General features: G+C 37.0%; 1 protein-coding gene across 1 annotated transcript in view; it reads right to left on the bottom strand.

Moving 5' to 3' along the window:
* TMEM67 (transmembrane protein 67) overlaps positions 1-18,069 on the bottom strand; it is a 52,375-nt gene that overhangs the window by 24,459 nt on the left and 9,847 nt on the right. Inside the window, 11 exon segments of the mRNA XM_047727864.1 lie at positions 770-875; positions 2,366-2,489; positions 3,293-3,449; positions 5,530-5,595; positions 5,861-5,947; positions 6,702-6,810; positions 6,921-7,075; positions 8,175-8,237; positions 14,522-14,596; positions 14,692-14,761; positions 16,271-16,370. Coding sequence (XP_047583820.1) covers positions 770-875; positions 2,366-2,489; positions 3,293-3,449; positions 5,530-5,595; positions 5,861-5,947; positions 6,702-6,810; positions 6,921-7,075; positions 8,175-8,237; positions 14,522-14,596; positions 14,692-14,761; positions 16,271-16,370 — 1,112 coding nt within the window.

The raw sequence follows: 18,069 nt of genomic DNA on the forward strand, positions 1-18,069 counted from the left end.
GGAAGGGAATATCCATTTAATCTCTCTGAGGAAAAAGTATAGAAGGATTACCTCTGGTTTTTATCTCTATCCCTCTGTCATGAACCCCTCCTCAAAGCAGAGAGGCTTTATCTAACTGGTGATGTTGGGAGAAGGAACTCAGCCTTTTACAGGCTCATTCCCTTTGGTGTAGCCCATCTTCAGGGTGTATGCGGTCTCTCCTCCACAAAGGACCTCCCAGGCAAGGAGGCCTTTAGTTCTGCACTTAACTTTAAGTTGGAGAAGTAGGAGGATGCCTACGTGGCTGCAGGTCCAAACTGTATTCTCTACGTCACTTCGGCACTACTAGTTATAAACTACTGATAATTCGAATCTCTTTCTACATGTTGAAGTATATTTCCACCAAATGAGCAAGCCTGGTGAGAAGAGACCACTCGTGCCTCCTGAAAGTTTGAGTTTCTGGTTTAAGAAACAAAATCTTAGTGCAAGCAAGTTGGCCAAAGAGGACAGAAGCAGATGCTGCGTGTCTGATACCCCAGGATCTCGAACGGGGATGCCTGACTACTGCCAATGGTGTCTAGAAAAAAAACTTAATTCTTGGTTTTTTTACCTGAAAGATCCACAGGAACTCACCTTTATCATTATTAGTAAAAAGCAATTTAAGACTTGATTATATTAAGGGCAGTATTTATTTAAAACCTGAAAAAGGACTACTAGCCTTTGACTATAATGTACACTGCATCAGTATCACATTAACACATAGAGAGGCACTGACCAGCATGGGACTCACCTTCACAGACTGGCTACTGGGATCTGTGGTATCAATGTCACTGTACGCAATGGTAATTAAAGGAGGGTAAATGTTTCCATTTTTTGTGTTGGGTACAAGGTGGATGCTGTTTATGAGAAAATACACTTCTAGTTATAAATATATCTAAGTTTTTAAACATACACTTAACTTTCTTTTTTTTAATATGGATAGTCTTGGTGATCTCAGAACCAACCAGTTAATAAGGACTAGGGAAGGTCAAACATAAACTAGTGGTACCAACACAAGCTATCTTAAGTAATATAAAAACTTTAATATTAAAATATACCATCTGAGATAAATTAGAAACTCTTCCTGACCTAGGTCTTATGAAGTTCACAAATGAAATCACTGAAGCCCTGTGAACCCTTTCTGAGCAACAGTTAAGACTGACGTGTTAAAGCCTAGAAAAAGGCAGATAACATCCTGATTTTCAAAAGAGAAATATAGGGGCGCCTGGGTGGCTCAGCGGGTTAAAGCCTCTGCCTTCAGCTCAGGTCATGATTCCAGGGTCCTGGGATGGAGCCCTGCATCGAGCCCCACATCGGGCTCTCTGCTCAGCGGGGAGCCTGCTTCCTCCTCTCTCTCTGCCTACTTGTGATCTCTGTCTGTCAAATAAATAAATAAAATCTTTAAAAAAAACAACAAAAAAAGAGAAATATAAATTCTTAACAAAATAATGTGTGTTATATCCCGTACTGTTTATGGCACACAGTGGAGTGTATTTTGCTGAATGCAAGGGATGGGTATAATTTGTAAATTCAAAAAGGAAAGTGCCAAACACTAGCGGCTAGCATGGTTTCACACGACTGGGTCAGACCTGACTAGGTCTCATTTCATTTTTACTAGTGATACACTAGTAAATTGAGGGAATGCTAAAAACAGTACATTTGGACTTCAGCAAGATATATAATAGAGCTTCTATACTGCTTATACCTCATAAGACTAACATGAAAATCAGAATGAAATAACAATGAAAAAAAGATACTGAAGTGCTTCCAAGTGCCAGACTCATATAAGATGACAGTGTTGATTTTCACCAGTGCTCAAGGTACACATCAAAAAATATTAGAGTGGGAAAGTCGGTGATGATCTAGAGGTAGCAATCTCATACCGAAAATAGAAATAAGAGCTGCATGGCACTACTCTAAGGTAGGGTCATCGTTAAGATTTCCTAAGAAGATGGAGGTGTTGATACTTAATCTGGGCCAACATAGACCAGTAAGGAGGTGAAAACACACAGGAGACCTACCCACTGCAAACACTGGGTGGGCTCTTTCTAACATTCCCATTTCAGCCCACTGTTATTCAATTCCTCTCCACCTCTCAATCCATTCTAATTCAGCAGGGCCAGAGTATGAATTCTGACAAAACTCCTTGGGTTCTTCTGCTGTAACTCTTCCCTTGGCGCTCCTCACTTCAACTGGTGTATAACAATCGACACAGATATCTAAAAAACCTTACCTATTGTTCCAATTCAGTTGTCCTTACTGTTTTCCTCGGATAATTACTAGTAAACACTTTCATTTAAATCCTGTACACTCCAAGCTTAATTTAGTGCAACAGATGTTTGTTTACCTCAGTGATATTTGGGTGGCAATCCGAATTAATCTTGGCTGACTTCCTAAGTCATTTTCTCGTCCACTTATTGTATCCACTAAGAAAATGCGCCGAGTCAGAAGCCATTTGCTAGAGCTACTGTCTTTTTTCATAAAAAGAAAGAAAGAAAGATGGCATTTAAAAAAAATACTTTCAAATTGTTCAAGATGGCTCTTGAGAAGTTTACTGAATAAATTTAAAACACAAAATTAGTGCACTCTGTTTTAGATAAGACAGCTGCACAAATAGCTATTGCTATAAGAAATTCCTGGTAATAGCTTTCCCTACCTCACTTGAATATCTTGATTGTTTGGAAGATACTTTCCCTGCAAATTACCTAATAAGAAGGATTTTCTGATACAAGAACAAAATAAATGAATTTATCCAAAAAGCAGCTTGAGAACAGCTTGAAGAAGTGTAACCCCAATTTATAGTTCTACTAATTTTTCTCAGCTTACACTTAAGCAATAATATTAACTTCTTAACAGTAAGCCTGACATGTTTGGTAAAAATGTCTAAATATACCAGCAGTCTTATTATTTTACTTTTTGGCAAACTATATAAAACCATATAATAAGAGAAAATCCATACTCTTTTTTATAACCCATGGTTTACTAAATTATCATGCTGGTTGACTTATTTATTGGTTTTTAGCTCAAAGAAAGAGTATACAGATGCCTGGGACGCCTGGGTGGCTCAGTTGGTTGGACGACTGCCTTCGGCTCAGGTCATGATCCTGGGAGTCCCAGGATCGAGTCCCGCATCGGGCTCCCAGCTCCATGGGGAGTCTGCTTCTCTCTCTGACCTTCTCCTCGCTCATGCTCTCTCTCTTACTGTCTTTCTCTCAAATAAATAAATAAAATCTTAAAAAAAAAAAAAAAAAAAAAGAGTATACAGATGCCTTACCTTGGTTCACAAGTATTTTATTGTATTGAAGATTTAGGTTTAACACAGGTACAGCCCAAATATATTGGTGTTGATTTTCATCAATATATTCAAGGTACACATCATAAAATATAGGAGAGGGAAAGTTGGTTAGGATCTTAGAAAGAGGAATCTCACACTGGAAAATAAAAGAAAAAAATGAAAGCACTGAAAATTAGAAAGCATATTTAGTATCTTTTAAAGCATTTTTTAATTTTGTAAAATAAAATATCTTTAAGCTATCTTGTTTACATGCATTTCCATGTGATTTCCAAACTTGAATACTATAAACATGATTCTTTTTTTTTTTTAAGATTTTATTTATTTATTTGACAGACAGAGATCACAAGTAGGCAAAGAGGCAGGCAGAGAGAGAAGAGGAAGCAGGCTCCCCGCTGAGCAGAGAGCCCGATGCGGGGCTCAATCTCAGAACCCTGGGATCATGACCCAAGCCGAAGGCAGAGGCTTTAACCCACTGAGCCACTCAGGTGCCCCTAAACATGATTCTTTTTAAGGGCCAAAAGAACTAAGACTAAAGAACTGCCTGGTTCTTGTCCTATAACACAGATGGAGAGGGTATGCCATCATTCTCAACAGTAAGTGTACATTAGTGAAAAAGTTGAAAACCACTGTCCTATGGGATGAGGTCTTAATTCTTTCTCCTGATGTACTATGTTGTCTATGATTCAGCTTCCCTTAATAGAGTCAGGACTATCCTCCACTGTTCCCTACCAGTCTATGGTCCATTCATACTAATCTACTTGCAGTTCCTAAATACACTACGGTATTCTACTTCTCTCTGACATTGCAAACGTTCCTGCCTGACATTCCCTTCCCCACTGAGCTTCCCTGGTAAACTTATATTTGTTCTATAAGCCCAAATATCACTCATCCTGAGAAGTCTTTTAATACTTCCCCAGGGATTGCTGATGACTCCTCCTTTGTAACCATATGGCACCTTAAATACACCACATTCCACATTTTTGCAATTCTTTGTCTAGATAGCTGTCTTCTCTAGTAGGCTGTGAACTACTTCAGAGGCAGCCAGGTTCAACGGAAAAACCAGGGATTTTAAGCCTAACCGAACACTGGTTCTACAATTTACCTGATCCAAGACCTTAAGTCAATTAACTAACCTCACCGAGCACCATTTTTCATCTATGAAGCACAGGTAATGAAATATATCTCACAGTTATTTTGCAGATCAAATGAGATAACAAGGATAAAATGTTGAGCATCCAGCAGCAAGCATTTAATCAGGGTTGGTTCTCCTGGCTCATGGTAAACATATAATAGTATTTCTTTCTTCTTTTTAAAATAACATCTAAATCATTTATGATAAAAAAAGTAAATTCATGTTCATGATAGAGGATTTGGAAAATATAAAAAATAAAAAAATAAATCACTTGTAATCCCACCATCCAGAGATAACTACTATTAAAAAGACTTATTATATTCCAATCTGGTTTCCATGATGACATTTTTCATTGTAGTTTTAACAAAACTGAAATCACAGTTTTGTTCTATGGTGTGTGTATATGCATTTTATCAAGAAGTACTTTTGTAGACAAGCAAATGGCTTGCAAAAGTTTAATGGCTTATAATATTCCTTTGTACCATACTGTAATTTCAAAAATGGGTTCCCAAAGGAAGGAAGGCCAGGGAGGGAAGAGGGGAGAAAAAGTATGGAAGGACAGAAAAAGAAGCACTTTTACTTATTAAATCAATAACATTTTTACTTTATTCTAAAATGCTCAGGAATAGGGTGTCTTGGTGGCTCAGTAGGTTAAGTTCCTGCCTTCAGCTCAGGTCATGATCTAAGGTCCTAGGATCAAGTCCCAAGTCAGGCTCCTTGCTCAGCAGAGAGTCTGTTTCACCCTTTACCCTCCCCGCTGCTTATGATCTCTCTCTCTCTCTCTCTCACACTGACTCTCTCACAAATAAATAAATAAAATCTTAAAAAATTAATAAAATGCTTGAAATAAATATTATTTTTAAGACCTATATGCCTAGAAGTATATAAATAATAATTATGAAAGTCTTACATTATATGTTTAAACTCTATAGATACCAAGATTTTCTGTACCCAAATAATAAAATATTATATCTATGAAATTATTCATTACTATTAAAAAGGTTTCAAAAATTCAAAGATCATTCCAATTATTGCTGATGTGAAAAACGAAGCTAAAATATAGACTAGTATAATTGAAACTTACATTTTGTTGATAGGTTGTTCCAAAAGTATAAGCAGCATTCAGTCTTGTCTCTGTGTCTGGACAAAGCTATAGCAAAAGAACACAACTGATAAATATTTCAGAATAATGTTTCTTCACTTATAGTCAAGAGTTCTTAAACTCCAACTTAACATATGCTTTATATAATACCACTTAAAGTAGTTTTAAGAAATTCCCATTTAAAGCACAAGATAAAAATCAACTGTAGCATGTAAGTGATGCTATAATCTAGTAAATATCAAGTCTTTCCCTCATTTTTGCCTGAGGCAAAAACAAGGCACATTAGTAATTCTTTAGCTAGAAGTATGCTCACCTGTAAAATACCTCCTTCTAAAGTTTGCCACTTGAGAAAATTTCCTCTTACATCATAGGAAGCAGCAACAAACTTCAGTTTTCTATTCTGATTAAGTAAAAAAGCAAGAATAAAATAACATTACAGACTCTAGAAGCAGTGCAGTATTCCATAAAGGAACAGTCAATGTTGACTGATCCTTTCTTTTCCCAAAGATCAAATATTCAACTATCTTTACTTCGAAGCAAAATTAATCTAAGTATCTTTATGATTAAACACACCTAAAATAAATGAACTGTGTTTTGCATTAAAACTATTATTCCAGAATTGAGAGGCAATGCTAGTGATGGATAACCTCCTTTCAAACCTGTTACGAATATGTGTGTCTGTGTGTGTTTGCATGTGTTCGCATGTGTAGAATGGTTGCAGAGTTAGTAGATGGAAGAACAATCTATTCCATCATTCTAGAAGGTCAAAAAGCTGAAGATAAAAATTTGGATCTGTGAAGTGCTAAGGAAATGGCATAGAGTCCCAATCAACCTTTAGAAGCACTTCTTAGAAATGCAGAGATACAGGAAGACTGAGTCTGTCTGGCATTTGGTGATATAAACAATCTTCCCAGTCCCACAAGTGCTACTTGCCACCACAACCACATCATCCAGAGGTATCCATAGACTCAGGTAAGACTGCTAACTGCTATATCGTTTAATTCCTACAAGCAGCTGATATTTAGGTTTAGTTTAGTAATCACATTTTTAGAAACAACCTAAAAAATCAAGAATTATGACTAACAACATTCTTATTATCTTTTAAAACTGTAAATCAAAATATAGTTGTTCTTTAATAATCTAGTGATTTATACCTGGTTTTCCCCTTTAAAACTGAAATTCATAGGAAGAGGTGTGGTACTGAGTACTTGAGGTGCTAATCCTAGCTGGTCTCCATAGAACAGCCATGGAAGATTCTGTCTCCTGTAAACAATTACAGTTATTTTAATAATGGGGTACCAATGTTAATATTTGTGAAAGTAACTACACTGAATTTGGCTAAAATGACAGTTCATCAATCAGGATATCTTTACCAAAATGAAATAGAATGAACGGTGCGCAGTCCAGCAGTATTTTCAAAGATAAACTGAAACAGTCGGCATGCATCAAAAGTGGTAGAGTCATAAGAATTCATGTTCATCACACACATATTTCCGAGAGCTTGGCAAGATGTTAGATTGGCATACACCTATGAGAGAACCATGGCAAAGAAATGCAACATGGAACTTAATAACTTTAATAACTATATTTGAAAGAAAACTAATTTGTTGAGTTTGCCTCTCAAACTTCTCAGTTTTTCTTATCAGGAAGAGGCAACTCCATTTTTATAGTTATTCAAATCAAACACACTGCAGTGATCTTTCTTTCCCTTCCCATACCCAACTCCTCAGTAAACCCTGTTGGCTCAGTCTTCACTGTATATCCAGAAAGCGAACTTCTCTCATTTCCATGCTACCATTCTTGGCTATGGGTCCAAGCTCTCACTCAGATTGCTGTAATACTCTGCTGACTGGTCTCCCTGTTTCTGCCAAATCTCCTCTCCATGCTGGTGAGCCTTTCAAAACCTGAAGTTCAATCATATTTTCCTTTGCACAAAATCCTTCTATACCCCTTACAGTAAACTCCAGGTCCTCGCCATAGCCACCTCCTTCATCCCCAAATCCATCTCTCTACTTTCCCTTACTCTGCTCTGGCTGCTCTAGCCTCCTTCCTTTTCTTAAGCATGAACATACCAGAGAACTCCTGCTTTGGAACCTCTGCACTTGCTGTGGTCTCTGCTTAGAACATTCTTTCCCTGGATATTTACATGGTTCACTCTCACTTCCTTCAGGGCTTTATTCACCCGCAGAGATACATATCCTGACCACCCTAAATAAAATGGTACTCCCTCCATTCTCTATGCTCTTTATACTGGTTTATTTGTCTTTATAGCACTTAGAACCACCTGCATTTACTTAGAATATAATTCTGTGAGGGACTTTTTTTCTCCTGTCTCTTTCTAAAATATATAACCTGATTTGAGAGCAGGGCCTAGCACGTAGTAGGTCATTAATAAACATTTACTAAATGACAGTATGAATCACTTCCCCCCAACATTCAATCCCAGCTAAACAAGCTGGAAGACATTCAATTTTGTGTATTTTCTTTCCACTAGAAATGACTTATTCTTCTTATATTATATGACCAAGGAGACATATCTACTGAGAAGACTTTGATTATCTGGAGGGAAAAAAGGTGCACAAGTCTTCAAAATGAAATAAAGTTACTTTTAAAAAATTCAAACTTACCCAACAAGCAACTGCTGATGACTGCAAATACTTTGCAAACCATTCTGAAGTGAAAGACATGCCCTGTTCACAAAAAGGTAAGTTTTGGTTTTAAATTCAAATGAAGATTCCTTACATACATCGCTAGGAAAACATTACTATGCATATTTTCCAGTGGGAAATGGCTATTATTACTTTCTCAATGTTGTAAGAAAATAGTTTTAATGGAAATATAAGAATTCTAGCCAAACTCAGTTATTACAAGTAGGGACTGTACTGCAAAATCATGTCACTTAGGCAAAAGATATAAGGAAACAAAGTGTGTCTATAATTAAAAAAAAATACTATGCCCATTTCAGTAATACAAAAAAACAAGAACAAAATGGCAAGAAAATAAAAGAAAACCTGGATACTGATTTAGTATTCCATTGTTAACATTTGCTGATTTAGGGGGCGCCTGGGTGGCTCAGTGAGTTAGGCCGCTGCCTTCGGCTCAGGTCATGATCTCAGGGTCCTGGGATCGAGTCCCGCATCGGGCTCTCTGCTCAGCGGGGAGCCTGCTTCCTCCTCTCTCTCTACCTGCCTCTCTGCCTGCTTGTGATCTCTCTCTGTCAAATAAATAAATAAAATCTTTAAAAAAAAAAATTTGCTGATTTAGGATTATTATGCTGCACTAAATTGGCAAGTAATAAAAGAGAAATATTTATGAATGATTTCTAAGCAATAGGAAATTGGGGATAGGTATAGAACTAACATTTAAAATCTCTAAAGTGGTGATTCTCAACAATGAACATTATAATCACCTGTGGGATTTCCTAAGAACAAAAAATGCCTGGCTGTATTCTAAATCAATCTCCAGGAAGAACCAAGGCATGCATGGGCTCTGAAAGCTGCAGATACAAATCTCTGGCTGAGAACCACTGCTTTGGAGCTTATTTGCGTATCTTGCTAAAAAAATGACACACAGAGAAACACCATTCAGGGTAATTTACTGGACATGTGCAGAGGAGATAAAGCCAAATTATATGGAACATTGAACCATAGCTACCCAAAAAATCTAAAATAAAATCATAAGTCACTATTTTCATTTAAGGAGGAAAAATTCTCCCTTTTTAAGAAAAAAACTCCACATCTGTGTTTAAAATTGAAGATAACATAAAAAAAAACTAGTTTTTTTAGTTTTTTAGTAAAAAAATGGAAAGCAATGATTTTCCAAGCAGTGCTTGGAAATTCATGTAAAATAAACCCACAGACAATTTTAGCAGCAGTGTTAAAGCTGCATGATCCTTTCATAAAATAATATCCACACATTTTAAACCAGGAATTTAAAAACACTTAGGAAATTTATCTTAAGGAAATAATCTCTCCAAAAGGAAAAACATACCTATTTGCATAAAATGGTTGACAGCAATATTATTAATAGAAAACCTAAATATTCAAAGGCACTACAATTATATAAATTTCAGTGCATTAATGAGAGTGTTAGGTAGCTATTAAAAATTATATTGGGTGAGCCTGGAGCATGGTACAGAGAAACCAAAGAAGTACAAAAGGACTGAAGGAGACATGTCAAAAATAACACAAGAGTTTATCTCAAAATGTGGGGCAATTTGAGCTTCGAAAAGAAAAATAACAGTAAGCAATTATCACGCACTGAATAAACAAAGATTTCATGAGTTCACAAAAAAGTAAAAAGGAAAAAAGCACAGAGAGAAAGGAAAGCACTCTTTATAGAAGACTGCTAGCTAATAAATGTAGACAGAGTAAGAGAACTGTGAAATTATTCTGAAATGACCAATTTAAAACTTGTTTCAGGCAAGATTGGTTCGTCAATGGCCACTAAATGTATATTTACATAGTCTCAAAGTAAAATCTCAGACTAACTTATTAACCACAGTATCTTTACAATGAAGAGAAGTGGCAAATACCATGGTGACCAGGCAATCAAATTTAGCATCACCAGGAACTGGACCACCTAACATGTGCTCTTTGTTACGATGCAATGGCTGCCCACAACACCATATCATATTCTTGCAAAAAGATGTTTCACTGAGTCTAATCATGAGAAAACAATCAGAAAAGTCCACATTGTGGGACACTCCACAAGAGAGCTGGCCTTGACTCTGCATGTCAATGGCATAAAAACAAAACAACAAAAACCACAGAAGCGGAACAGAGTAGGGTCTAGATTAAAGAAAACTAAAAGACTAATTGCAGTGTGGGATCTTTTTTTTTTATTTAAGATTTTATTTATTTATATGACAGATAGAGATCACAAGGAGGCAGAGAGGCAGGTAGAGAGAGAGGAGGAAGCAGGCTCCCTGCTGAGCAGAGAGCCCAAGATGGTGATGACATCTGTGCTCGATCCCAGGACGCTGGGATTATGACCTGAGCTGAAGGCAGAGGCTTTAACCCACTGAGCCACCCAGGTGCTCGCAGTGTGGGATCCTTAAATTGATCCTTGGATTCTCGACTACCCCTCTCCTGCCCCTGCAGAAAGGGGAGGGAGCATAAAGGGCATTATTGGAACAAGAGGGGAAATTTGGAAATGAACAATATATCAGGTAGTTCTATTACATTAATTTTAAATTTCTTTGGTGTGATACAGGGGAAAACCCCCTTGTTCTTAGGCACTACATAGTAAAATATTTAGGAGTGAAGTGTCATACATCTACAACTTACTTTCAAGTGGCTCAGAAAGAAAAAAAAGTGTGTGTGTGTGCATGCATTTTACATGCACATGGAAAAACATTAATGACTGGTTAACCTAGGTGAAAGATATATGTACGGTCATGGTATTGTACTTTGAGCTTCTCTGTGATTTTGAAATTTTCAAAATAAAAGTTGAGAAAAACATAAAAGATGCTAGATCACTATTATTATCTTTGGGGAAAGATAATGGGAAGACACCGACCCATGTACACAGAAAATTCCTTATTGATTGGCAGATATAAATGCCTCTCATAAAATTATACAAAACTAATTATGTTCCAATTCTGTATTGTTCAAGAAAACATTTGATATGTCATGTTCTAATCACACTTTTCCAATTAGGAAAAGTGTAAATTATCAAGGTCATACAAGTACTTTAGTCTAGCTGCCAATTACAGTGTCAACATAAACTAATAAACATGCATTCTGGTTTATCAATCTATCTAGTCTCTTGTGGGTTGAATTATTTTGAACTGGTCCCTTAGGCCATGACTAACCTCCAGGTGCACTGCTAAAACTGAGTTCTTACACCTGCCAGGCTGAGGACTGGGCCAAGATAGTCACATAATCTTAACTACATTTGTTTACATGTCTCATACAACTACACAGACCCTGTCTCAATGCTCGTTATAAAGTGACTTAAAATCAAGGTATCTAACCTTGTCCTTAGGAAAGCATCAGTGTCCAAGACTGATATGTTTATAAGAAATGCATTAACTGAATCAGATTAAATTTAAGAATGGAATTGCCGGGGCACCTGGGTGGCTCGGTGGGTTAAGCCTCTGCTTTCGGCTCAGGTCATGATCCTAGAGTCCTAGGATCGAGCCCTACGTCAGGCTCTCTGCTCAGTGGAGAGCCTGCTTCCTCCTCTCTCTCTCTCTGCCTGCTTCTCTGCCTACTTGTGATCTCTGTCAAATAAATAAATAAAATCTTTAAAAAAAAAAAAAAGAATGGAATTGCCTTTCTCTGCCCATCTTTTTTTTTTTTTTTAAGACTTTATTTGTTTATTTGAGAGAGAGAGAGTGAGAGAGAGCATGAGAGGGGAGGAGGTCAGAGGGAGAATGAGACTCCCCGTGGAGCTGGGAGCCCGATGTGGGACTCAATCCTGGGACTCCAGGATCATGGCCTGAGCTGATGCAGTTGCTTAACCAACCAAGCCACCCAGGGGCCCATGCCCATCTTTTCTTAACAGAGAAGTCTGCACTGGATCTACTGCACAGTGGCATGAAGAAGGGAGGATATGGAGGTGGTATGGAAGACAGCAGTATGGTTCAAAGACTGTTAGACTGAACAAACAAATTAAGTGAGGATGAGACCCAGATTTCTCACTACTGGAGAAGGTACTGAAAATCTGTCAAAAGGAAATGTTAGAAGGAACACTGAGGAACTGCTTTAGAATTCCAAGTATCAGTATGAACTCATTTACTTCAATATATATATAAAATAAATAGTTATAAATATATATGTGTATATAAGTGTGTGTGTTTGTGTGTGTATTTTAGCTATGTCTCCTAAAAGGGTATACTAAGTGTGGTAATCCTGGTTTCTAAATATTATCCTCCACAAATTCTTAGAGAAATGGTTGATTCCAGGAATGATGTAGGAAAAGTACAAAATGAACCTGGAAATCTTCTTGTGCCAGAAAGGAAAGAAATCCTTAACGAATCATGGAGACATATCAAAAAGGTATAGGAGCCAACTTGAAGGGCTTTCAGTGGCTAAATCTAGGACAATCTGAACATCAAAACAATGCATGTATTGGATTACAACCAACTGAATAAAATAGGAACCCATTAATCTATACTGGCATTAATAAACAAATACATACATAAATGGGAAGAAGGGGAATTACTTCCTTACAGTAGAAGGCTAATTAATAAATGTAGAAAGAATGATGGAAACATTTGGCAACCTCATAGTAGTGGTTGATAAAGGCAAGCATCACCAAAGGAGACTAAAGCTTACTGTTTCTTATTGTTAATGTTTGGTGAAGACAAAGCATAATCTTGAAAATTCTCCTCACAAAATACTAATCAATTACAAAGGGAAAAATGGTACCCTTAGAGCAGACATGGCAGCTTGACAGCAGGTGATCAAAGTTAACATCACCAGTGATAGGACATATGAATGCTGCATGCCCTCTGTTATGGTACAATGCACTGAGAAAAGCAAGACATTTTTTTATGGTTTCCTGCCAACCACGTCCTGATTATGAGGAAAAACTGGATGGACCCAGTCAAGGGTCATCCCATAGACTATAAGGCCTATAACCGTCAAAGCTGTTGAGTTCATGTTTAAGGCAGGAAAAGCCTAAGGACATGTTCCAAATCAAGAGACTGAAAGAGAGGGGAGCTCTGTATGACTGATCTGACACCAAAGAGGAAAAGGAAATTTATTGGTACTTTTGACAGAATTATTTTAAAAAGGGAAAAAAGAGAAAAAAATAAAAATAAAGGTCTATAAGTTTGACAATGGTATACAGGTCACTATAAACTGAGACTGGGGAAGAACACTCCAGAAGATATCTATCTTATTGCTAAGGAGCTAATTTTAGGGTGATCTCAGAGCTCCATCTCTATACCCCTATCTTAGTTTATTTTGTTGTTTCGCAAGTATTTGGTACTTGCCTGTCACACCAATAAGACAATACTGGAGAAGAGGAATTTTTGCTTTATTTTTCAAGAGCCCAGATTCTACCTTCATCATGGTTGTCCTCCAATTCCTCCTAACCATTCCCACTGATCTAAGGATGATTTGAGCAACCAGATCCTAGCCTGTCCACCCCCAGCTCTGCTGGCATACTGGGTATTTTCAGTGCTCATTAACTAACTTCTAGTTAGTCATCTAATTCCTATTCCCTCGGATTCATGATCTCCTCAGTTCCAATTCATCCACTTTCTTCCCATTTTACAAAGCAGACATAGACAAGCAACTGTTGCAAAGGCTCTAACCCTAGGCCTCCATGCTCTCAACTACAAAATAAAGAACCTGGCCAGATACGAATAACCCTCATTTCTCCAGTGATTACCATGTATAGGGACTATGAGGTAAGTTTGATTACTATATCCAATGTACAGACAATAAAACTGAAGTTTAGAAATATTAAGTAAGTCCAAGGATATATAATTAATGACTGGCAAATCCAGGGTTCAAGTCAAGAGTCTCTGGTGCTCTTAATAAATAATGCTGCATCTTTATAGGATCTATAAAAGAACTTTCCAGGGGCGCCTGGGTGGCTCAGTGGGTTAAAGCCTGTGCCTTCGGCTCAGGTCATGATCCCAGGGTCCTGGGATGGAGCCCCGCATCGGGCTCTCTGCTCAGCGGGGAGCCTGCTTCCCTCTCTCTCTGCCTGCTTCTCTGCCTACTTGTGATCTCTCTCTCTGTCAAATAATAAATAAATAAACAAATAAATCTTTAAAAAAAAAAAAAAGAACTTTCCAGCTTAAACATCTGTAGATCACCAAAAAAGGATGAGCCAAGGTAGAGAAGAGAGGAACGGTACTTATAAATAATAACGCTGAGTTGTTAATGTTTCTCAGATTGATAATTTCTGTTTTAACGTGACTTATACAGAACTGTTTCTCATTTTAGTCCCAGACTAATGAGCAAAGGAAGTACGCAACAAGGATGGAACAAAAAAACTGCAACATACTCACAAGATCTCCATAACGGGCAGATGAAATTACACGTGAAGGGAAATTCCCTGTGTTGCTGAAACATAATCCCCCTGTCTTCATAAATAAAAAATAAATAAGTAAATAGTTTATGGAAAGGTATAACCAACTTAATTTTAAAATATATGCCTTATTAATTTGATTAGCCTTACTAAAATGTTTGGTGCTGAACAGGTACAGGACCTGCTGGTATTGATGAATGTTGGTTCGCATCGGATACATCTGTCAACACAACAAAAAAATTTTTAAAAGTCAATGAATTATGCTAGACCTAATTTCATCAAACACTTGTCTTCCTAAATGCTGAATTAGAATAGATTCATTCAGCTAAGTAATAACTTGTAATAAATAAATTAAAAATATTAACACTGATTTGATTAATTTTATTATCATTCCTTCTATTACAAAGCAAGGTATAAATAAATAAGTAAAATTAACCAATAATAGGAGAGAATTCTTTTGAAACTATATCGAGTGTGTAGCATAAATAATATTGAATGGGATGGTTAAGTCACTCAATTAAGAGCCCAAAAAACTCATATAAATGAAACCCAATCTGTTTTCATATGTAGTTATATCAAATCTACTTTCCTTATTTTATCTGTCACAACGCAAAAAAGGAAACATACGCTGAAAAAGATATGTGTATCTATTCCTTCACCCAACCTATAATAAACACTTTCAAAGTCTATTCATTACCCTTATTTTAGGAAAATATATTTTTCATTAATGTATGATATACAGGGAGGAAGAGGATCCACCAGAGTAGTGGGGACACTGAATGGTTTGTTGTACTCATTACTTGTAAGATAGAGCAGGTAGGAGGGGATGGAGGTATGGCACAGATCTAGGCTTGAGTTGGTACTGGAAGGGAAGGCTTGGGCATCAGCCTAGTAGTCAATATTTGGACACCACAGCCCATATCAGCCTAAGATAAGTAGTGATCCAACACTAAGTATCCCCAGCAGAAGCTACTCAAGTATTTTCTATTTTAATTGGAAACTGAAGAGAAAACTATGCTTAGAGGGAAGTCATCATGTAGCTCTCTCAACAAAAATTTGAAGAGGTTAAAATAGGGATATTATGTCTGAATTAGAGAGAGGCAGGGGTGTGTGTGTGTGTGTGTATGTGGTGTGCATGTATGAAGGGGAAACAGGAAGTGATAGAGAATAGGGCTATAAATCAGGGTTCTTGGGTTACTATAATTATCATTTACTTAGTAATATGTTCTTTATATAACTTTATTACAAAGCACAGTTCCAGGCACATAGCTAGTATGCTGTAAACAGAAGTTAATACTTAAATGCTATATATATGTATATGTATATATATATATATTATAGATTATGTACAAATTACATAATAACAAACAAAAACAGCTACCTTTTACTGAGCGTTTAACTCTAAAACACTATGCTAAAAATTCCCATATAGATTTCTGAGCTGTGATAAAAGCCTGTGAAGTGGGTGGTTTATCTCCATTCTAAAGACAAGAGGACTGACTTACTAAGTTTGCCAAGGTCAAACAACTGATAAGAGACTGAGCCAAGCCTTGACCTCTAATCAGTTTCATTCTCTAGGCTTCATCTTCTTTATGTGTCAATGTCTATTTCCATCCTTCTTTGAGTTATTGTGAGGAAAGTGTTATCATAGGAAGTATTTTTAAAAGGTACGGATTCCATATAAATGTAAGATGATATTTAAAAAGTCAGCACCCAGCACATGGCTTACCTGTTTCCTAAAGCATTTGCCACCGTAAAAGAGTTTTCATTTTCATCACAGAGCTTACAAGTTGCTTGAGACAACAACGTTCCATTAACAGCTCTTTCCACTAAACGATTTAGAAACAAAATTGTAACTCAAAGTCAGCAAATAAGTTTCTACATACTTTGTAAAGCCCACTAGTAATTATTGTTCTAATAATTCTCAAAATACCTGATCTGCAGAAGAGGCATGTCAAACACCACCAAAACAAAGTATAGAAAAGTGAAGACTTCCTCATTCCCACATAAAGAAATACAAAAACTAATTTTCCGGGGCACCTGGGTGGCTCAGCGGTTAAGCCTCTGCCTTCGGCTCAGGTCATGATCTCAGGGTCCTGGGATCGAGTCCCACATCGGGCTCTCTGCTCTGTGGGGAGCCTGCTTCCTCCTCTCTCTCTCTCTCTCTCTCTCTCTGCTTGCCTCTCTGCCCACTTGTGATCTCTCTCTGTCAAATAAATAAAATCTTTAAAAAAAAAAAACTAATTTTCCAAATCATAATAATAAATTAGTATTTTTTTCTCTAGTTTTGTTTGTTTGTTTTTTACTTCTTACCTGCATGTTTCTATTACAGTGGGGATGCAGAAACGAGTAGTTTCATAGATAGCTGCAATGTCTCTACAACTTCAGGGTTTTCAGTAGTACCTATTAAAATTTTTTAAATTCATGGGGCGCCTGGATGGCTCAGTGGGTTAGGCCTCTGCCTTCGGCTCAGGTCATGATCCCAGGGTGCTGGGATCGAGCCCTGCGTCGGGCTCTCTGCTCAGCGAGGAGCCTGCTTCCTCCTCTCTCTGCCTGCCTCTCTGCCTACCTGTGATCTCTGTCAAATAAATAAATAAAATCTTTAAAAAAAAATTTAAATTCATATAACCTTCAACACTACAATTTCATTTTTAGACACCCAACTTACAGAAACACTTGTCCATGTGTATAAGGACATTTACTAAAGTGGTACTTGTTGGAAAACCTAAATATTTACAATAGCGAAATGATGGTATAGTCAACCTATGAAATACTATGGAGTAGATTAGAAAGAATGAGGTAATCTATAGATCATACTGGTAACTGAAAAAAGTATGCTGTAGAACAATATTTTTGGTATGAAACATTTATATAAAAATGCCAGTTATATTTCTTGTGGCTATAATGTATATTTTAAAAACAGGAAAAAAAGGTTCTAGAAGGAAACAGACATACAAACATGTATGTGCACACACATCAAAATGATCAACAATTACTTCGGGGCTAAGGGAATCAACAGAGAACCAGCATTGGGAAAATGGGTCAAAGATCATTAGTCCAAATCATAATGCTATCAATAATGTTTTATCCATAACACTTTCAGTTTTCACAAAGTGGTAAAAATGATTTTAACCAAAGTAAAGGTGAATGATTTGTTTCTTCTATAGTCGTCCCCGTCTTAAATGGCAATTCTATTGGACCATTTACTCAGGCCCCAATCCTTAGAGTCTCCTTATTTCTTTTCACACTGCATGTTAAAAACAATAAAATTAAAATTAAAAAAATAGATCTGCAAATTTTATTAGCTCTTTTTTTTTCAAATTATATCCAGAAATGAATTATTCTACTTTCACAACTCTACCCCAGGTCAAGGGATATCATCTATCACCTGGACTTTAATGACAGCTTCCTAACTGGAGCCCTGGTTCTATTCCCCAGGCAGGAGCTAGAATGGGGCTTTTCAATACTAAGTGTGATCATTTCAATCCCCTGAAAACCTTCCAATGCCCTTCCATCTTACTTGGGGTA

The sequence above is a fragment of the Lutra lutra genome, chromosome 4, assembly GCF_902655055.1.
Source record: "Lutra lutra chromosome 4, mLutLut1.2, whole genome shotgun sequence".
Lineage (NCBI taxonomy): Eukaryota > Metazoa > Chordata > Mammalia > Carnivora > Mustelidae > Lutra > Lutra lutra.